At 43.8% G+C, this 22,691-nt stretch overlaps 1 protein-coding gene across 2 annotated transcripts in view; it reads left to right on the top strand.

Annotated features, from left to right (window-relative positions):
* Positions 1-22,691, top strand: part of TFCP2L1 (transcription factor CP2 like 1) — a 75,772-nt gene that overhangs the window by 23,080 nt on the left and 30,001 nt on the right. For both annotated transcript variants that reach the window (XM_038747566.1, XM_038747565.1), the window contains 4 exons: positions 17,050-17,126; positions 18,235-18,340; positions 20,273-20,379; positions 20,983-21,135. In XM_038747566.1, the coding sequence (XP_038603494.1) occupies positions 17,050-17,126; positions 18,235-18,340; positions 20,273-20,379; positions 20,983-21,135 (443 nt within the window). The remainder of the gene's footprint in view (positions 1-17,049; positions 17,127-18,234; positions 18,341-20,272; positions 20,380-20,982; positions 21,136-22,691) is intronic.

Genomic DNA, 22,691 nt, shown 5'->3' with positions numbered 1-22,691 from the left:
CAATGTCTTATCTACTTCATTGGGAGTTGTTGTTTGCACTCGGGGGAGCCTCCTCTGCCTTTCTCTGTTACAGGGCACTTCCTGTCAAGGGCTGATACCGGTTGAGTTCCCACTAAGGGAGCTTTGTTTGCTTAAGCTATTATTAGTGTTAATCATCATCAATCGTATTTATTGAGCGCTTACTGTGTGCAGAGCACTGTACTAAGCGCTTGGGAAGTACAAGCTGGCAACGTATAGAGACTGTCCCTACCCAACAGTGGGCTCACAGTCTAAAAAAGATGGGAAAGGAGGAGGAAAGGAGATGGGAAAGGAGGAGAGAAGAGGAAGGAAGGAGAAAGGAGATGAGGAGGGAAGGAGATGGGAAAGGAGGGAGGAAGGAAGGATAAAGTAAAGCAAGCAGGAGTATAGTCTTCCTGACATTTTTGTATTCATGTAGCGCTTTATCTCCAAGCTGTTTGAACCTAGAGATTCTCACAGGAGGTCGATAATAAGCTTGCTTACTGTGGAAGAGTTTGAGGGCCAGGGAAGTCAAGTGACTTGAGACCGGGGAAATAGTTGGGGAATCCTTCCCAGAACCCAGGTGTCTGACTTCCATTCATTCAATCGTATTTATTCAGCGCTAACTGTGTGCAGAGCACTGGACTAAGCTCTTAGAAAGTACAATTCGGCAACAGCTGGAGACAATCCCTACGCAACAATGGGCTCACAGTCTAGAAGGGGAACACAGACAACAGAACAAAACAGGCAATTGCTTTCTTGCTTTACCCAGTAGATCATGTTTCCTCTTAAATACTTATATGTTGCTGTTCAGTAATGCAGCCTAATCCCATTTGGGTACAATGAATCTGTTATATTTGAATAAAGGGCTGTTCCCACCCATGTGTGTCTCCTTCCCCAGTTTCCTTTTTGTTACAAGTATTACCTTATGTAATTCTATAAATACATTTTGAATGCCCTCAATAGGAGTCCAAAGGGGTGTATATGTGTGTGATTTTTTTTTTTTTTTTCTGCTGTTGTTACCTGTGGGGAAGGGGAACAGACAGCCCTTTCTCATCAATTTTTTGGGGTTTTTTGTGGGGTTTTTTTTGGGGGTGTGTGGTTTTTTTTTTCTCCTTTCAATCTGGTTTGAATCAAATCCTTACCTATATTCTCCGAATATAATAAGGTGACCCTTTTCAAGGTCATTCCTATAGTGCTATAGTTGTTAAAGCAGAATCTTTGGGTTCTACCTACTGTAATCTGGCCAGGGGATGTATCTGTTATACTCTCTCAAGCGCTTAGTACAGTGCTCTGCCCACAGTTAGCACTCAGTAAACACGATTTGACTATTAAAACAGAGTGCAAGTGACTTTTCCACTGGAGCCATATTTTGAGAAGGCTTGGAGGTTTCCTACATACAAAGTAGTATCCATCTGAGAGAGGAGTTGTAAGCTCCTTGTAGGCAGGGAATATGTCTACCAACTCTGCTGTACTCTCCCAAGTGCTTAGTACAGTGCTCTGCACATAGTGAGCACTCAGTAAATACCCTTGATTATAAAGAGGGAGATTTTTATTTGGGTGTGGCTGAATAAAGATAAAGACAATTCCATAAAAGACACAGACTGAGAAAGGATATCCATGGAAGAAGCTTTTGTCGTGACAGAGAGAGGGTAGCCCAGGGCCTAGCCATCTTGTCTGGGCCTAATTGATGAATCAGTCAATGGTATTTGAGTGCTTACCTCGTGCAGAGCACTGATCTAAGGGCTTGGGGGAGTACACTATGACAGAGTTGGTGAACCCATTCCCTGCTCACAACTGTCTCCAACTTGTGTTGTACCTCAATTTCCATGTCTATAAAGCAAAGAAGGGTGAAGAATGGAGAGTCCCCCAGCAGGAGATAATAATAATAATGATGGTATTTGTTAAGTGCTTAACAATGTGCAAAGCACTGTTCTAAGCGCTGGGGGGATACAAGGTGATCAGGTTGTCCCATGTGGGGCTCACAATCTTAATCCCCATTTTACAGATGAGGTAACTGAGGCACAGAGAAGTTAAGTGACTTGCCTAAAGTCACACAGCTGACAAGTGGTGGAGTCGGGATTGGAACCCGTGACCTCTGACTCCCAAGCCCGTGCTCTTTCCACTGAGCCGAGATGCTATGGGGACGAGATTGGGGGACAGATGGAGAGAGAATAAGGATTTGGCTTACTTTTTGTTTTTCTCCCCGGTTTGGGCGCTAGACTGTACCTGTGGCTGAGTTAGAAACTCCCCTTGTGACATGATTAGAGACCGTGGCTTGGACATTGTTTAGCAATTGAGATTTTTTTTTCTTTTTTCTTTTTTACCTTTCCCTATCCCGTGGACCAGAAATCTCCATATGCTACCCGACCATTGAACTGAGCTTCAGTGTGTGACTCTTCCTTTTTCTACTTAATTGTCTGGCATTTTTGGGCCCCATTACATTTTCTTTTTAATTTGTCATCGTTATAAGGTTGTTGGCATCCCGTCCTTTTGTTCACAGGTAATGATAACCACAATTAAGTTTTATATGGCATTAATTACTGGGGACAGTAAATGTTAGAAAGTAAACAACCTATAAATCTCTTTTAAGCCAGATGAAATTGCCACGTGGTCCTGGAACACTATGAACCCACGTTAGGTGGCTGCTTTGTTTAATACTGTGGGCTGAGCAGGATTGCCTGACTTGGTGCTTAGTGATAGTGACCTTCCCCCTCTAGACTGTAAGCTCGTTTTGGGCAGGTTTTGTGTCTGTTATATTGTACTCTACCAAGTAGAGTACAGTGCTTTGCACACAGTAAGTGGCTCAAATCCAATTGACTGATTGAAGAATGTCTCTGGAGGAGAGACGACATAGCGTAGCGAGTAAAGCACGGGCCCAGGAGTCAGAAGGTCATGGGTTCTAACCCCGGCTCCGCCACTTGTCTGCTGTGTGACCTTGGGCAAGTCACTTTACTTCTCTGGGCTTCAGTTACCTCATCTGTAAAAAGGGGATTGAGACTATGAGCTCCACGTGGGACAGAGGCTCGATTTGCTTGTCTCCACCCTTGCGCTTAGTGCGGTGCCTGGCACGAAGTAAGCGCTCAACAAATGCCTCAGGTATTATTATCATATCTAAAGCCTCAAGGCTGTATCATCATCATCAATCGTATTTATTGAGCGCTTACTGTGTGCAGAGCACTGTACTAAGCGCTTAGCACTGTACTAAGCGCTTAGCACTGTATCCATCTGGGACCCTTTTGTCTAAGTCCAACAGTAAAAACTGTTGGGTTAGCACTAACTATGCTGCGCCCCGGGGTAGATCATTCAAAGACATTTACTTGTGTGACCAACATACTGAGTGCTTGGGAGTGTACAATATTAAAGAGAAGGTAGACACATTCCCAGTCCACAACGAGCCCACAGTGTAGATAGTCCTGCCCCCTCACTTCTCCCGGCATCTGACTCCCCCCGAATTTTCTGTCCTTTGCCGTGTGGGGCAAAGGAGTGCGATTGGAAGATCCACCCCAGGATGCCTATCTTAAGAGTGATTTAAGTGCAAAACTGTGAAGATCCCAGAGAGAATCCTTTCCATTCCTGGGAGAACAGAAATAACTGAAGACAGGCCCTCTCTGTCAGTATTCCTAGGTTTTTACCCAGAATGCGGGAGTTGCTAGATACGTGCTTTGCACATAGTAAGCGCTTAACAAATACCATCATTATTATATGTAATATTCATTCATTCATTCATTCATTTATTGAGTGCTTACTGTGTGCAGAGCACTGTAATAAGCGCTTGGGAAGTACAAGTTGGCAACATATAGAGACAGTCCCTACCCAACAACGGGCTCACAGTCTAGAAGACAGCGGGCTCACAGTCCAGAAGTCTAGTCTAGTCTGTAATACTGGTAATAATATTAGTGGTACTTATTAAGCAGTTACTATGCTATGCCTTGAGGTAGTTTCAGGACTATCCTTTCGGACAGAGCTATCTCCCACAGAGCTCACTCTCTCCCCCTTAGAGAGAATGTAATCCCCATTTTACAGATGAGGAAACTGAGGCACCAAATTCATTCATTCATTCATTCAATCGTATTGAGCGCTTACTGCATGCAGAGCAGAACTAGTATTAGTACTAGTCATTTAACTGACTAGAAGTCAGCGTTTAGAACAGTGCTTGGCACATAGTAAGCGCTTCACAAATACCATCATTATTAAAACCCTGAGCACGGATCAAAAGGTGCCTGAATCTGATTTGCATTTCAAGTCCTAGGTTAAAAGCAGCCTCTGGAGTGTCTTAGATGTGATCCTCCATGCTTTTTCCTCCCCTTCCTAGGCCCTCCTCCACTGTCATGGATTTTTTTTTGTGTGGAGAATATTTGTGGAGCACTTTGAAGTGTGGTCCTGCTGGCTTTTAATCTCCTCTTGGTGCTCTGGGGCCACTCAGTAGTGGTTGATGGTGGCGGAGAGGTCTGCTCTGTGTCCTTCTCAAGAAGGTGATTTGACAACTGTGAAGCAGAGAGGAAGATGCTTAAATGTGGTGCCAGCTGTGAGTCAGACAGCAAAATCTGTTGTGACTCCACCAATACCTTCCTCTTTGAGGTGTGGGGGGAAAAGTCTTTAACAGCATCATTGGGAGCTCCCTAATTCCTGAAACTTGATGGGAGCTTACTTAAGAGATTGGAAGCCCTATTTTGATTGCACAGGTGCCTGAATTAAAAAAAAACCAAAACAAAACAACAAAACCCAAACATTAAAATTGATTTTAACTTCAGGATTTAGGAACTCAATATTACCATTAATAGCATTTAATCTTTTTGAAAATGAACCTTTCATATTTTATCATCTTCATATTCTAATATTAATGTGCTGGGGTAAATGCAATTCAGTCAGATCAGATACAGTTCCTGTCTCATGCAGGGCTCACCTTCTAAGGGGGCGGGAGAACAGATGTTGAATTCCCATTTTACAGATGAGGTAACAGCGGCACAGAGAAGTTAAGTGAGCTGCCCGAGGTCACGCAGCAGGTGAATGGAGCAGCTGGAATTAGAACCCAGGTCTCTTGACTCTGCCCTGTGCTTGTAAATATTTTTAGGCAGGGACTTGATCTTGCTCTTTTGTATGAGAAGCAGCGAAGCCTCGTGGAAAGAGAACAGGCCTGGGAGTTGGAGGAACTGGGTGCTAATGCTAGCTCTGCCACGTACCTGCTGTGTGACCTTGGGCAAGTGACTTGCCTTCTCTGTGCCTCAGTTCCCTCATCTGCAGAATGGAGATTCAGTACCTGTTCTCCTCCTACTTGGATTGTGAGCCCTGTGTGGTACCTCATTGTCTTGTGTTTAGAACAGTGCTTGACTCATAGTAAGCATATAGCAAATACCACTAGTATTGTGATCATTACTATTACTTTTCCAAGTAGTAGTATAATGTTTAGCTCTCTGCAGATGCTTTGATGGATTGGTTAATTGATCATCTCTTCCCGGCTTGTTTCCCCCTGACCCTGGCAGAGAGGTCTTCCAAGTCAGGGGTTAATTCTAAGGTGGGATCTACATTAATCTAGTAACATCTCCAAAACTGAAAATCTGTCAGCGGCAGCCAGATACACAAACATTTTCTATGTGGGAAGCTCAAACTGGGAAAGCAAAAGCCAGTAGGGCAGAGGAAGCATTTTAAGGACGTGGTAGAACTAAACATTAGGCAGTGCTACTACCCCTCTGAAAACTGGGAGCCCACTGCTGAGGCTAGACCAGTGTGGGACCAGTAAACCAGTAAGGGAGTGGTTCCTCTGGAGCAAAAGCTGTGTGTGAAAAGAGATGGAAGCAAAAGAGAAAACAGCTCGAGATGTGACAAGCATTAAGTATAGCTACACAACAAAGGACAACCGTTTTGTGTGTCCATTGAGGCTGGGGGATCCTAGAGAAGCAGTGTGGCTCAGTGGAAAGAGCATGGGCTTGGGAGTCAGAGGTCATGGGTTCTAATCCTGACTCCGCCACTTGTCTGCTGTGTGACTTTGGTCAAGTCACTTAACTTCTCTGTGCCTGTTACCCCATCTGTAAAATGGGGACGAAGACTGTAAGCCTCACATGGGACAACCTGATCACCTTGTATCCCCCCAGTGCTTAGAACAGTGCTTCTTTTAGACTGTGAGCCCACTGTTGGGTAGGGCCTGTCTCTATATGTTGCCAACTTGTACTTCCCAAGCGCTTAGTACAGTGCTCTGCACACAGTAAGCGCTCAATAAATACGATTGATTGATTCACACATAGTAAGCACTTAACAAATACTATTATTATTATTACTACAAGAGGGATCATGCCCACCAACTCTAGTATACTGGACTCTTGCGAGTGCTTAGTATGGAGCTCTGCATGCAGTAAGCACTCAACATGGGACAATCCGATTACCTTGTGTTCAGTGCTTAGAACAGTGCTTGACACATAGTAAGCACTTAACAAATACCATCATTATTCTTAATAAATACTAATCATTAGGAGTCTTCCCAGCTAGGTGGATCTACAACCTTTTCTTATGAGATGTTCTTGAGTAAGTTCTCATCCTAGCCACTCATTTGCCCTCCCTAAGGAGCAATCATTGCCTGGGTCATTTTACAGTATTATCCTGATTGGAGGTATGGGAATGGATTAGGAGTCTTTCCAGAATCATTCCAGTTCCAGGATTCCATGGGAAAGGAGTGCATTAGTGCTAATTCAATAACTCTCCCACTGGAATTTGTGGGTAAAGAGCAGTGTTTTTTTAAGATCTTGAGGATACTGAGGAAAATATCCTGGTAGAGGTGAGGCTAAATATCAGACTATGAGGAAGTGTAACTAAATGAAACCAAAGGACACAAGGAGACAAGATTAGATGACGGTCACAAATGTTTTTTTTTTTTTCTTAATGGTTCTTCATCATCAATCGTATTTATTGAGTGCTTACTATGTGCAGAGCACTGTACTAAGCGCTTGGGAAGTACAAATTGGCAACATATAGAGACAGTCCCTACCCAACAGTGGGCTCACAGTTTAAAAGGGGGAGACAGAGAACAAAACCAAACATACTAACAAAATAAAATAAATAGAATAGATATGTACAAATAAATTAAATAAATAAATAAATAGACTAAAAAATATGTACAAACATATATACATATATACAGGTGCTGTGGGGAAGGGAAGGAGGTAAGATGTGGGGGATGGAGAGGGGGACGAGGGGGAGAGGAAGGAAGGGGCTCCTTGTTAAGCACTTACTATGTGCCAGGTACTGTACTAAGCACTCAGGCAGGTACAAGATAATCAGGTTGGGTACAGTCCTTGTCCCTAATGGAGTACACAGTCTAAGAGGGAGTAGGATTATATATGCTATTAAAAATTCCACCTTTTCTGTTGGAACTATTCTCAATTGAAGGACCTTGAAGTTCTCAGCCTTTGTGGGTATGGAGTGTAAAGCAATACTTAGTGTCGTTTTTTTTAAAAAAAAGTATGTTAGAATGGCTGGTTAATCTCCATTCTTATTAGTCTTTGACTAGCAAACGCACCCCTTTTGGGATTGAATAGGCATCCAAGCTCCAGAGTTGGCCAGCAAGTATATAATGAGGCCTCAAAGGGTGACCAACACGATCTGGCTATTTTAGGGTTTGTTAGAAAGTTTAAATCTCTATCCTTCAGGTATTTGCAACATAATAGGGAAGATAAGAGATGGGTGTGCCATCAGCATAAATATGCACATCTGATTATTGGAATTTTCAAGAGGGAGTTAACTAGTAGGATTGGACTATGAATTGTGGGCATTGGTGAATGGGTGGGGTTAATCTGGGAACGCTTCCTAACAGTGGTGGTTGTCCAGCTGTGACATAAGTCTAATGGGAAGGAGGCCGCTCTGAATTTGTAGGATTCCTCAGAATTGAAAGTGGGAGGGAGGTTGATCCTCAAAATCTGAGGTAAATTAAAATGGTTGCTTTTTTTTTCTCCTGGGGACCTGAGGCTCCTCAGCATACATAAAGATAACAGTGATATAATTCACTAAAACTGTAAAATCTTTGAAGGCAGGGGTTGTGACTGCCAACCTTATTGTATTCGCCTAAGCATGTAGTACATTGCTGTGCACTCAACTGCCATTATTTATTCATTCATTCATTCAATTGTATTTATTGAGCGCTTACTGTGTGCAGAGCACTGTACTAAGCGCTTGGGAAGTGCAAGTTGACAACATATAGAGATGGTCCCTACCCAACAGTGGGCTCACAGTCTAGAAGGGGGAGACTCCTATTCTAAATGATGATAATAATAATAATAATAATGGTATTTGTTAAGCACTTACTATATGCAAAGCACTGTTCTAAGCCCTGGGGAGGTTACAAGGTGATCAGGTTGTCCCATGGGAGGCTCACAGTTTTAATCCCCATTTTACAGATGAGGTAACTGAGGCCCACATAAGTTAAGTGATTTACCCAAAGTCACACAGCTGACAGGTGGCAGAGCTGGGATTTGAACCCATGACCTCTGACTCCAAAGCCCATGCTCTTTCCACTGAGGCATGCTGCTTCATGTTGGGGAGCTTCATTCATTCATTCATATTTATTCAGTGCTTACTGTGCGTGGAACATATAAAGACGGTCCCTACCCAACAACGGGCTCACAGTCTAGAAGGGGGAGACAGTCAACAAAACAAGTAGACAGGTGTCAATACCATCAGAATAAATAGAATTATAGCTATATACACATCATTAATAAAATAGAGTAATAAATATGTACAAATATACGCAAGTGCTGTGGGGAGGGGGAGGGGGTAGGGCAGAGGGAGGGAGGTAGGGCGATGGTGAGGGGATCAGTCCTGAAGGCTTTGGTACCAAGATCCTATTCATTCTTCAGTCGTATTTATTGAGCACTTACTGTGTGCAGAACACTGTACTCACTTCACTCACTTCTCATTCAATCCGTTATTAAATCTGTCATCAAATTCTGTCAGTTCTACTTTCACAACATCGCTAAAATCTGCCCTTTCTTCTCTGTGCAAACTGCTACTACTTTGATCCAAGCCCATATCATAACCCACCTTGTCTACTGTATCAGCCTTCTCGGTGACCTCCCTGCCTCCTGTCTCTCCCCTCCCTGCAGTCCTTACTTCACTCTGCTGCCCTAGTCGCTTTTACTGAAATAATTCGCTCCATGTTGCCCCATTCCTCAAAGAAACCTCAGTGGTTGCCCATCCATCTCCGTATCAAACAGGAACTCCGTACCATTGGATTTAAAGCCTCCTGTCTTAGCTCACTGATTGCTTACTTATTTTATATCCTATTTATTTTATATCCTATTTATTTTATTATCCTATTTATTTTATTTTGTTGGTATGTTTGGTTCTGTTCTCTGTCTCCCCCTTTTAGACTGTGAGCCCACTGTTGGGTAGGGACTGTCTCTATGTGTTGCCAATTTGTACTTCCCAAGCGCTTAGTACAGTGCTCTGCACATAGTAAGTGCTCAATAAATACGATTGATTGATTGATTGATTACTTCAACCCAGCCTGCACATTTCACTCCTCAAATGACAATTTGACAATTTTCACTGTGCCGCGATCTCATCCATCTCACTGCCGACCCTTGCCCGCATCCTCCCTCTGGCCTGGAATTCCAACTCCCTTATTATACGACAGGCCACCGCTCTCCCTACCTTCAAAGTCTTATTTAATCAATCAATCAATCGTATTTATTGAGCGCTTACTGTGTGCAGGGCACTGTACTAAGCGCTTGGGAAGTCCAAGTTGGCAACATATAGAGACAGTCCCTACCCAACAGTGGGCTCACAGTCTAGAAGGGGGAGACAGAGAACAAAGCCAAACATATTAACAAAATAAAAAAAATAGAATACATCTCCTTCAGGAGGCCTCCCCTAAGTCCTCACTTCCCATGTTCCCTCTTCCTTCTGCATCACCCTCACACTCTCACTTAGAGAAGCAGTGTGGCTTAGTGAATAGAGCACAGGCCTGGGAGTCAAAAGGATCTGGGTTCTAATCCTGGCTCCACCACATGTCTGTTGTGTGACCTTGAGCAAGTCACTTCACTGCTCAGGGCCTCAATTCCCTCATCTGTGAAAAATGGAGATTAAGAGTGTGAGACCGATGTGGAACAGAGAAGCAGCGTGGCTCAGTGGAAAGAGCACAGGCTTGGGAGTCAGAGGTCATGGGTTCTAATCCCGGCTCCACCACTTCTCAGCTTTGTGACTTTGGGCAAGTCACTTCACTTCTCTGGGCCTCAGTTCCCTCATCTGTAAAATGGGGAGTAAGACTGTCAGCCCCACGTGAGACAACATTGATTACCTTGTATCCCCCCCAGTGCTTAGAACAGTGCTTGGCACATAATAAGCACTTAACAAATACCAACATCATTATTATTGTTATTATTATGTCCCATCTGATTAACTTGTATCTACCTCAGCACTTAGAACAGTGCTTGGCACATAAATGCTTAACAAGTACCATTATTATTATTTTCTGTACCCTTTAAGCATTTGATATTCACTTGCCCCACAGCACTTAGGTACATATCCATAATTTTATTTAAATGACTGTCTCCCCCTCTTGACTGAAAGCTCCTTGTGGGCAAGGAATGTGTCTTCCAGTTCTATTGCACTTTCCCATGCGCTTGGTACAGTGCTCTGCATACAATAAAGCATTCTATATGTACCACTTATTGATTGATCAAGCGCTGAGGGATTGATTGCAGTGATGTTTTGATTCCCCCCCCACTTCAAAACCCTACTGAAGGCTCACCTCCTCCAGGAGGCCTTCCCAGACTAAGCCCTCATTTCCTCTGCTCCCTCTCCCCATCGCTTTTACTTGCCTCCCTTTGCTCTACCCCCAACCCCCGCAGCACTTGTGTACATAGTCATAATTCTATTTATATTAATGATGTGTATATGTCTATAATTATTGATATTGATGCTACTGATGCCTGTTCACTTGTTTTGATGCCTGTCTCCCCCCTCCTAGACTGTGAGCCCATTGTGGGCAGGGATTGTGTTTTGTTGCTGAATAGTACTTTCCAAGTGCTTAGTATAGTGCTCTGCACACAATAAGCATTCAATAAATACGATTGAATGAATGAATGCTGGTGATTTGCGCAGGGCCACTCTCCCATCCCCACCAATCCATGTTCTTGGTGATGTAGTGGAAGTAATAAGTCAGTCTGAGGATGGGGGTCATTACACATGATGAAGTTTATGTGGCAGGTTTTCATACAAAACCCACTTACAAAGTGCCCACAGCACTGTACCAATGCCGTGTGTTAGTGGGTTAAACTAAAAGGCATTTTGCCTGGGTAGGCGCCTTGGTAGCCACCATGGTTTATGGCCACCTATTTCTCCCAGCTATTTTTCAAGATTTCTCCTGAGCCTGTCAATCCCCCAGTTGACTGGTTAGAAACCTCCACTATTTCCCTCCCGCGGGAAAGACTGGGGGAAAGAGAAGTGTTCACATTCCCAGACCAGATTTGAACTCTTTACAAAGTGGGGTTGTAGTGGTCCAATATTTAATTATTGAGAAATCTGTTATGTCTGCCCACACCCAAACTGATCAGAAATACTTAGTATAATCGGTATTTCTTCATACAATAGAAAGAACACATGTTATAAGAGGGTTTATTTATATAGAGATGTGATTCTGTTTTGGGTGGAACTCTTTGTCAGATTATTCATCATCATCAATCATATTTATTGAGTGCTTACTGTGTGCAGAGCACTGTACTAAGCGCTTGGGAAGTACAAGTTGGCAACATATAGAGACAGTCCCTACCCAACAGTGGGCTCACAGTCTAAAAGGGGGAGACAGAGAACAAAACCAAACATACTAATAAAATAAATAGAATAGATATGTACAAGTAAAATAGAGTAATAAATATGTACAAACATATATACATATATACAGATGCTGTGGGGAAGGGAAGGAGGTAACATGAGGGGGATGGAGAGGGGGACGAGGGATTGTCAGATTATTCAGTTTAATATAACTAAAAGGGAAAATTTTCTTTAAATCTGGTACAGTCCACAAGGCATAGTTTTATGACTTTTTTTTGGTTGGGGAAAAATGGAAAGAGATTATACTTTAAATGAGAACTTAAAGAAATACCTAGAAAATGATGATGGTATTTGTTAAATGCTTACTATGTGCCAAGCACTGTTCTAAGCACTGGCACTGTTCTAAGCGCTGTCCCTTTATCCATGATGAAATGAGACAATTAGTAAAATGACAGATTGAGCTTCAGATAAATTCCCATCTGAAGCTCATATTGGCTTCTGTGACATAAATGTGTTCAAATTGACTGTGTCTCTTCCAGGATCAGAGCATAGTCCCCTGTTTCACTCCACAGTTTGACTATTAATTTGCTTACTCAGTGTATTGTGGATGGGCAAGCTCCGTTAAAAAAAAATAGGATTAAAGTCATTCAGATGTGTGAAATGCTTTTACCATTTGTGGCCATGCCAACTCTGTTCATTCCCTTGTCGGCTCTGTGGAAGTTCCTGTCTCCTGGGACGGCTGATGAGTCAAAGCCCTTGAGGTGGATTTTGAGATGGCAAAGCATCCAGAATTTGGTTTAATCATGTTAATGCTTGGTTAATGGAAACGCAGATGCAAAGATGGGATGGTTGCCTAATGGATGGAGCGGGAACCTGGCAGTCAGAGGACCTGGGTTTTAATCCCAGCTCCTTCGCTTACCTGCTGTGTGATGTTGGACAAGTCACTTAACTACCGTGCCAGTTACCTCATCTGTAAAATGGGGATTAAGATTGTGAGCCCCAAGTGGGACATGGACTGTGTCCAACCTGATTAGCTTGTATCTACCCCAGAGCTTAGAACAGTGCCTGGCACATAGTAAGCACTTAACAAATAACATTAAAAAGTGCTTAATGTAGACCATGGTTAAATTCAGACTGGGCATCTCTCATTACTCCTTCTACTCCTTACATCTGTAGTGATAGATTAAATTTAAGAAATGGTACAGGCATCAGCGAACACATCAGATGGACTTTGAGATATTAGGCAAAATTCATTTAGGGCATGGTGGAGTTTTGCTACCTTTCAGAAAGAAGTGGGAAGAAACTGATAAAACCAGTTTCTCCTTATCAAAATTTTGGAAAATCAATTTTTTGTTTTGATTTAAGCTTTTAGAGGCTTGAAGTAGTTAACAGAGGGGAGGGGCTCACCAGTATTTTCCTATAGGGGAAGTTCACACGTCCTTTAAATGGAGAAAACATTTCCAGAAAAGGATTGTGCGTTCTTAGTTGAGCTACCAAATTAATCATAGCTACTGAGTGCTAACTGTGTGCAGAGCACTGTTCTAAGTGTTTGGGAGTATACAACATAACAGACACATTCCCTGCCCACAATGAACTTACCATCTGGAGGGAGAGGCAAATATTAATATAAATAAGTATATATATGTTGCCAAATTGTACTTCCCAAGCGCTTAGTACAGTGCTGTGCACACAGTAAGCGCTCAATAAATACGATTGATGATAAATAAGTATGTAAATTACAGATATATACATTAGTTTAGGGTGCGGGGGTAAGTAAAGGGTGATGCAGAAGGGAGTGGGGAAAGAGGAAATGAGAGCTTAGTCAGGAAAGACCCCTTGAAGGAGATGTGCCTTCAATAAGTCTTTGAATTTGGGGATAGTAATTGTTGGATGTGAGGAGGGAAGGTATTCCAGGCTAGAGGTAGAACGTAGGTGAGAGATCAGTAGCGAGATAGATGAGATGGAGCAGGCTGGCAATATAGGAGCAAATTGTGTGGGCTGGGTTGAAGTAGTAGGAGAATATTGAGTTAGGAGTGGGCAAGGTGATAGAGTGCTTTAAAGCCTACGGTAGGGAGTTTCTGTCTGTTGCAGAAGTGGACGGGCAACCCCTGGGGGTTCTTGAACAGTGGGGAAACAGGGACTGAATGTTTTTGTAGAAAAATGATCTGGGCAGCAGAGTGAAGTATAAATTGCAGACATTCATTCATTCAATCATATTTATTGAGCACTTACTGTGTGCAGAGCACTATACTAAGCGCTTGGGAAGTACAAGTTGGCAACACATAGAGAGACGGTCCCTACCCAACAACGGGCTCACAGTCTAGAAGGGGGAGACAAACAGCAAAACAAAACATGTGGACAGGTGTCAAAATTGTCAGAACAAATAGAATTAAAGCTAAATGCACATTATTAACAAAATAAATAGAATAGTAAATATGTACAAGTAAAATAGAGTAATAAATCTGTGTAAGCATATATACAGGTGCTGTGGGGAGGGGAAGGAGGTAGGGCAGGGGGATGGGGAGGAGGAGAGGAAAAAGGGGGGCTCAGTCTGGGAAGGCCTCTTGGAGGAGGTGAGCTCTCAGTAGGGCTTTGACGGGAGGAAGAGAGCTAGCTTGGCGGATGTGCGGAGGGAGGGCATTCCAGGCCAGGGGGAGGACGTGGGCCGGGGGTCAACAGCAGGACAAGCGAGAACGAAGTACAGTGAGGAGGTTAGCGACAGAGGAGCGGAGGCTGTGGGCTGGGCTGTAGAAGGAGAGAAGGGAGGTAAGGTAGAAGACATCATCTTCATCCACTTGTCTCCTCCAAACATCTGTTGGGTTTTAAGAGATCTTCATGGAAGAAGATTCCACAATGGAGTGGAATGATGTTCTGGGCCTCAGTTTCTTTATCTGTAAAATAGGAATTTAATACCAGTTCTCCTTTCCCCATAGACTGTGAATCCCATGTGGGATAGGGACTATCAGATCTGATTGTCTTCTATCGACCCTAGTGTTTTGACATTCATTCATTCAATCATATTTTTTGAGTGCTTACTGTGAACAAGCACTTAATAAATGCCACTATTATTGTTAATAATAGCCCGCCATAGTTAACTGTTCTCAGTGGGAACACGACTGAGAGGGATGTGAGTGTGAATTGCTCCACCAAACCACTAGCACTGCAATCTGTTTCTTCTCACAGGTTTTCTGTAGTGAAGTCATCATAGCAGGACTGAGGCGCCACGTTATATCTAAAATCCCGGCTCAGGACGTCATCGTTCTTGGCGAGGAACCGAATCCTGCTTGCTTCTCCCCCTAGATTCTCCTTGACTCTGCGGGCTCGGTTAGAGTTTAGCCACCGGCCTGTCAGAGCCCTAACCAGTTTCTTGGGTTTCAGCGATGGTTATCTGCCTTCACCTCTGACAACGGCTAGTGTTTAATTTTGACCCCTTTCAGCTGCCTCCCCTCCTGCTCTCTCTGGGCTCGTAAAATCGGCAACCCTGATATTTCCGGCTTCAGAACTGGAAAGGTCCCATATTTTCCTCTGTGGTGGTGGGGGCCGTGTTTGCAGAGTAGTTTCCCATCATCCGTGCTCTGGGACTCTGGAGCTAGTAAAATCTGAACCAGCAAACCCTCAGTGGTCGATGACTGGGGTGTGCACTTATTGGAGTTTTTTCTCAGGTTGGGGGGGCGGGCAGGAGGAAGGAAACCAGAAAAACTAGTTTGGGTGTGTGTACTCCTATATTTTAATTGTTTTTTGGTGGGGGGGTGTTGGTTGCTGGATTCAAGCACGGAGGGCTTGACAGTCCTGGTGAAAGCAAGACCTATCATGGGCTAACCCAAGCTTTTGCACACAGCTAATAATAAGATAACTGTGGCATTTAAGTGCTTACTATGTGCCATTCATTCAATCATATTAAGCACTTATGTGCAGAGCAATGCACTGTACTGAGCTTCGGGTGGGGTTGGGGCGGGGGGGACATGAAGCAGTGTAGTCAAATCCAGACGCTATGGAAAGAAGCTCCTTGTTGGCAAGGCATTGAAAATGCCAGGGTCTGAGGGCTCCATTCATGTGTACCTCATTGAGGAGCAGTGTGGCTTAGTGGAAGGAGTCAGAGAACCTGAATTCTAATCCCAGCTCCTCCACCTGTCTGCTGTGTGACCCTGGGAAATATACTTCACTTCTCTTCCTGTCATTCACCTCATCTGTAAAATAGGGATTAAGATTGTGAGCCCCATGTGTGACAGGGACTGTTTCCTACCAGATTAGCTAGCATCTACCCCAGTGATTATTTCAGTGCCTGATACACAGTGAACACCTGACAAATACCATTAAGAAAAATGTGCTTCCTTTGAACCTGACTTCCACAGTGCGTCATGGACTTAGTAGGTCGGTTGATGATAATGTCTTACCTGGGTTTTAGTCTCAGCTCTGTCACTTTTTTTTTTTAAATGACATTTGTTAAGCCCTCACTAAGTGCCAGGCACTATACTAAGCACTGGGGGAGATACAAGATAATCAGTCCCTGTCCCACATGGGACTCACAGTCCGAATCCCCATCTTACAGTTGAGGTAACTGAGGCATAGAGCAGTGAAGTGACTGGTCCAAGGTCACACAACAGACAAGTGGAGGAGCCAGGATGAGAACCTAGGTCCTTTAGACTCGCAGGCCCATGCTCTAGGCACTAGGCCACACTGCTTCTACCATGTACCTGCTGTTCGACTTTGCACAAGTTCCTTAACTTTCCTGTGCCTCAGTTTCCTCATCTGTAAAGTGGAAGTAAAATTCCTGTTCTCTCTCCCTCTTAAACTGAATCCTGTGTGGCACAGGAATTGTGTGATATGATTAGACTGTGAGCCCGTTGTTGGGTAGGACCGTCTCTATATGTTGCCGACTTGTACTTTCCAAGCACTTAGTACAATGCTCTGCACACAGTAAGTCCCCAATAAATACGATTGAATGAATGAATTATCTCAAATCAGTCCCACCATTCAGCTCAGTGCTTGGCATATAGAAGCGCTTAATAAATAGTAAATTTTCGGAAGCAAGCTGATCAGGGAAGCAAGACTGTTCAAGTTTGGTGCTGCCTAGTCATGTGGCTAATAGACTGTGGTCATGCATAGGTTAATGGAAAGCTGCAAGTATTTCTTGTGGGCAAGGAACAGGTCATGCTTCTGTTGTACTTTCCAAGTGCTCAGATCAGATTGTCTCATTTAGTAGGCACTCAATAGATACCATTAATAGTACTAAAATAGCTCAAACATTTGGAAGAGTCCTGAAACTGAATATATCCCATTAACCTCCTTCAGGTCAGTCATATGAAATCCGGCTCCTAGAGAATAGGAAATTGGGAGATTTTCAAGATTTAAACACGAAATATGTCAAGGTAAGTGTTGTGTGTGTGTGTGTGTGTGTGAGAGAGAGAGAATCCGTCACCTTATTTCCTAGTATTGTTACTTCATCTATAAAATGTGATTTATATGTGAGACAGGGACTATGTCCAACTCGATTTTGCTTGTATTTACCCACAGTGCTTAGTACAGTACTTGGCACATATTAAGCACTTAACAAATACCAGTAATAATATTATTCTTTCTTGGCATTGTAAATTGTCCATCTCTGCTGTACATTTTCAGTAGCACATTTGGATTAAATAAGTCTATCACAAACCAATTTGTTCCAATTCACTGTCATTTTCAGGCAGTCAAATCTACCAAAATCTTTGAACACTTCACTGACCTCTTCTTCAGTTCACTGTATTTGGGGAGACTTGTGGGATTAAGAAGATTGACCATCCATCTTGTACCCGAAAACACTCCGGTTTTTAAGTCTTCCCATCTCGGAGATGGAGATGTGTGCACCACTACCATCCTGTATCAGTTGAGAAAGAGAGTCAGGACAGACATGCAGAGTTCAATCCTCTGGCTACTCTGGGAGCTGAAGGGGATTCTTGTGACTCTTCACATTCCGGTCAAGGGAGAAAGAGCCCAACTACATTACCAGAGAACCCCCCAAAACTCCCCTATACTAATCTCTTTTGATGGCTTCATGCACCCCCCTATCACCACCCTTCCCTCTTCTCCCACTCCTTTCTGCGTCATCCTGACCCCCTCTTTCCCCACCCCCGACCACCTCTCAGCCCCACAGCACTTATGTACATATCTGTAACTTATTAGTTTGTAGTGATGTCTGTCTCCCCACTTCTAGACTGTAAGCTCACTGTGGGCAGGGAATGTGTCTGTTTATTATTTTATTATGCTCTCCCAAGTGCTTAGCATAGTTCTGGGCACACAATAAGCACACAATAAATAGGATTGAATGAATGAATGATGTGCCTTGCTAACTCTTGTGATACTACTCTTGCTGGCCTTTCATCTCCTCTTGAGGTAGTAGATACCGGGTTTGCAGCGTCGGAGTTGAGCCCCTGCTAAGAGGGCAGCTAGTGAAGTGCAAATCCTGGCTCAGGGTTTCTTTTTGGTGTCCTCTACCCATAGAGCATCATTCGTGTGGTCTTTCATGACCGGCGCCTGCAATATACTGAACACCAACAGCTAGAAGGCTGGAGATGGAGCCGTCCTGGGGACCGGATTCTGGATATCGGTGAGTCTTTCCTCCTGTGAATCTCCCCGTCTAGACTGTAGGCTCTTGGGCAGGGAACATATCTACCAATGCTGTTGTACTGTACTCTCCCAAGCATCGTGTCCTAGCGGTTAAAGCCCGGGCCTGAGAGTCAGGAGGACCTGGGTTCTAATCCCCGCTCCGCCGCTTGTCTGCTGGGTGACCTTGGGCAAGTCGCTTCATCTCTGTGTCTCAGTTCCCTCATCTATATAATGGGGATTAAGACTGTTAGCCTTGAGTGGGATGTCGACTTGTGTCCAACCTGATTACCCCAGTGGTTAGTACAGTGTGTGGCATTTAGTAAGTACTTAAATTCCATTGGAGGAAAAAAAAGCACTTAAGATAGTGCTCTGCACAGAGTAAGAGCTCCGAAATCATTCAATTTTTCAAAAGTGGTTGCTAGGGGGTTCTGAGTTGGATATTGTCCAGTGCATTTGATCCCTGTGACCCTCATTGTTAACATAATTAGCATTATTTGTACAGAGCACTATATTAGTCACTGAGGAGCTTACAATATGACTTTATACATAGAATGGACACAAGAAGGCAACCATAGGTATAATGGGTCTGAACTAAAGCAAAAAATTATAAAGGACCAAGGGGTCCGGGTTGAGTAGAAAAGACATTGTTGATGGCACGGACTTTTGCAGCTAAGGAGAGGAGGGTTGTTTGGGCATTCTGGAGGCATTAATAATGGTATTTTGTTAAGCACTTACTATGTGCCAAGCACTGTAGGATGGTAGGACCGGTCCAGAGATTGGATGACTTAAGCACACCCAAGATGGAGCTCCTCATCGTCCCAACCAGGACCTGTCCTTTCCTGACTTTCCTATCATTGTGGACAGCATCATCATCCTCTCTACCTCACAGGCCTGTAACCTCAGTATTATCCCTGACTCATCTCTCTCATTTAATCCACATATTCGAGTGGTCATGAAATCCTGTCAGTTCTACTTTCTTAACATCTCTCGAATCCTCCCTTTTCTCTTTATTCATACTGCTTCTATCACCCCGATCCAAACACTGATCATTTTCTGCCCTACCACATTGTTCTCCTCACTGACCTTCCCCTCTGCATTCTGTCTTCTCTCCTGTCTATACTTGACACTGCTGCCGAGATCATTCTTCTGAAAAGCCGTTTGGTATCTCCTCACTCTTCAAGAACGTCGAGTGGTTGCCCACCCACTTCTGCATTGAGCGGAAACCGCTTACCATCATCTTTGGGGCACACATTCAGCCCTCGCCCTCCTACCTCACCTTGCTGATTTCCTCCTATATGATCCAAACTGAACAGTCCACTCTTCTAACACCAACCTCCTGACTATCCATCAGTCTCATATCCCCTGCCAAAGACTTCTTGCCCATGTTCTCTCTCAGCCCTGGAACTCCCTCCCTCCCGCTTCATATCTGACAGATAACAACCGTCTCCATCTTCCAAACCCTCCTAAAATCCTCCCGTCCGCAGTGACTTGGCTGTGTACCGCTCAAGCACTATGATACTCACCTCAGCCCCACAATACCTATGTAATTATTCTTTTACTCTATTTCCCCTTCCTCTAATCTATTTTAATGTCTGTCTCCTCCTGTAGACTGTAAGCTCCTTGTGGGCAGGGATTGCATCTACCAACTCTACTGTATTGTACTTTCCCAAGTGCTTTGCATTGTGCTCTGCACACAGTAAGTGCTCAGTAAATGCCGCTGATGGATGGAAGGTACTGATTTGATGTCTCTGTGGGGGCAGAGCACAGTTATGTGCGGGATTGGGTGGGACAATGCTCTTATTGTGGAGCACTGCAATAAGCTCTCGGGATAACGTCTGATGAGTTCAGACCTATGTGGAATGGACCTGGTTGTCTTTCCCTTGCTTCCCCTGTTTCTTTTAAAGCCATTTCAAAGTCAGTTTTCTTTCTCCAGACATCCCGTTATCTGTTGGCATCTTGGATCCCAGAGCCAGCCCAACACAGTTAAATGCAGTTGAGTTCCTATGGGATCCTTCGAAGAGAGCGTCAGCATTCATTCAGGTAATCAGGAGGCGGCTTTTCGCCACTCTGGGGTGGCATGACCATTCCTTGGCCACGTTTCTGTGCTTTATTTCAATGTGCTGTCTTTTTGGCTGGGAAGCCACCAAGGCAAGGCACAGAGAGCTGACTTGACTTTCCCAAGGTCCCAGTGTAAATGGGGAGAGTTAGTTAGGGTTAGACTCCAGACTCACTGAGTGGCCAGGTCTTTTGCAGTTAAAATTCTGAACCTTTCATCCTCCCACACCAATTACTTTCTCCTTCTTTTTATAATGAGAAGCAGTGTGGCCTAGTGAGTATGGGCCTGGGACTCAGAAGGACCTTTGTTCTAATCCCAGATCTGCTGTGTGACCTTGGGCAGGTCACTTCACTTCTCTGTGCCTGTTACCTCATCTGTAAAATAGGCACTTAAGACTAGAAGCCCCACATGGGGCGGGGACTACATCCAACCTGATTTGCTTGTATCCACCCCAGTGCTCAGTGCAGTGCCTGGCAAATAGTAAGCGCTTAACAAATACCACAATTATTATTATTAATCAAATGGAGAAATATTCAGACTTCAATTGTTTGGATGATTACTCTTTTGTTTTCATTTTTCCCTTAAAGGTACATTGCATCAGTACAGAATTCACTCCGAGGAAGCATGGGGGAGAGAAGGGTGTTCCATTTCGGGTGCAAATTGATACGTTTAAACAGAACGAGAATGGCGAGTACACGGAACACCTGCATTCTGCCAGTTGCCAGATCAAAGTGTTCAAGGTACAGAGCTCTGCTCCTCTTTCAGTATCTTTCTCTTTCTGAGATTGAGACCAAAGTATTCTTTGCCTCCTTGAGAGCCCTTCTGGTCCCTGTCTGGTAGGGAGATATGGAACTGAGACGCATTGGCGTGACTTTCAGAAGCCAACGTTAAACCTACGTCGATCTCAGTGTTCAACTAGTTGCATTAAGCATTGCCATCCAGCTCTTCGTAGTTAATTCCACCTTTCCTATCCCCAGCCATGTCTCTTGCAGTCATATTCATGGTTCACTGTAGCCAAAGAGAAAGTTTTTTTTTATTAGCCCTTTCTTTTGGCATTATGTAAGTGCACCAGATAACCACATCTGAGAGGCCTCTAAGGTGGTCACAACAGGTCCAGAGACGAGGGAAGTCAGGGCACTCCCACAGATTGCTTTCTAAAGTCACCTTCCAAGTGTTAGACTTAAGAATTTGTTGCACCCTCCTTGGTGTTCATGTTTTTAGGTCTGCTCCAATTTATTTATTCTACCACTCAAGTTGGAAATGCTCTTATGTTTGACTCCAGTGTTAATGTGTTATATCCCTGTAGGTGGGAAATGTGACACTTTATTATTTTGTAGTTCCCAAGCTCCTAGTACAGTGCACTGTACCTAGTGGGTGCTCAATAAATGCTGCTGTTACTATTACTACTACTACTAATAATAGTTGTGGTATTTAAGTACTTACTATATGCCAGATGCTGTACTAAGCACTGGGGCAGAAGCAACGTAATCAGGTTAGGCACTGTCTCTGTCCCACTTAGGGCTCACGGTCTTAATCCCCATTTTACAGATGAAGTAACAGAGGCAAGGGAAGTTGTAACTTGCCCAAGGTCACATAGCAGACAAGTGGCAGAGCCAGGAATAGAACCCAGGTCTCCTCTGAGTCCCAGGCCCGACTTGGCCACGCTGCTTCTCTAAATACTTAATACTACTACTATTACTGGAGTACTCCTTGAGTGCAGGAGTATATTAAAAAATAAATGAGTAAATAAAAAAATATTTATTTTATTTTGTTAGTATGTTTGGTTTTGTTCTCTGTCTCCCCCTTTTAGACTGTGAGCCCACTGTTGGGTAGGGACTGTCTCTAGATGTTGCCAATATGTACTTCCCAAGCGCTTAGTACAGTGCTCTGCACATAGTAAGCGCTCAATAAATACGATTGATGATGATGATGCAGGGATCTTGTACAGTGATCTGTGCTCAATAAATACCACGGATTGAATGATTACAGTGCTCTGGTCTCAATAAATACCACGGATTGCGTGATAAAGCAACTATTACTGCTTCAAGTACCAGTATTACTACTACCAAGCCCACGGAAATCCTCCTCATCCTGCATTCTCCCCCAGCTCCCTGTGCTACTTCCCATCTCTTTGGGGCAGTGTGCTGAGATGATTCCTCGTTTTCTTTTGAGGCTGTTGTTCTGATGGAACTTAGCTGCTGTCTTGAATGCCCTCTTTGGGAACCAGGATGGCTTTCTCATCTCATACAGAAAGTGACAGAGAAAAAAATCACTGCACTCTTTAAACACAGTAAAT

The sequence above is a fragment of the Tachyglossus aculeatus genome, chromosome 1, assembly GCF_015852505.1.
Source record: "Tachyglossus aculeatus isolate mTacAcu1 chromosome 1, mTacAcu1.pri, whole genome shotgun sequence".
NCBI lineage: Eukaryota > Metazoa > Chordata > Mammalia > Monotremata > Tachyglossidae > Tachyglossus > Tachyglossus aculeatus.
This window is presented reverse-complemented; position numbering and strand designations above follow the sequence as displayed.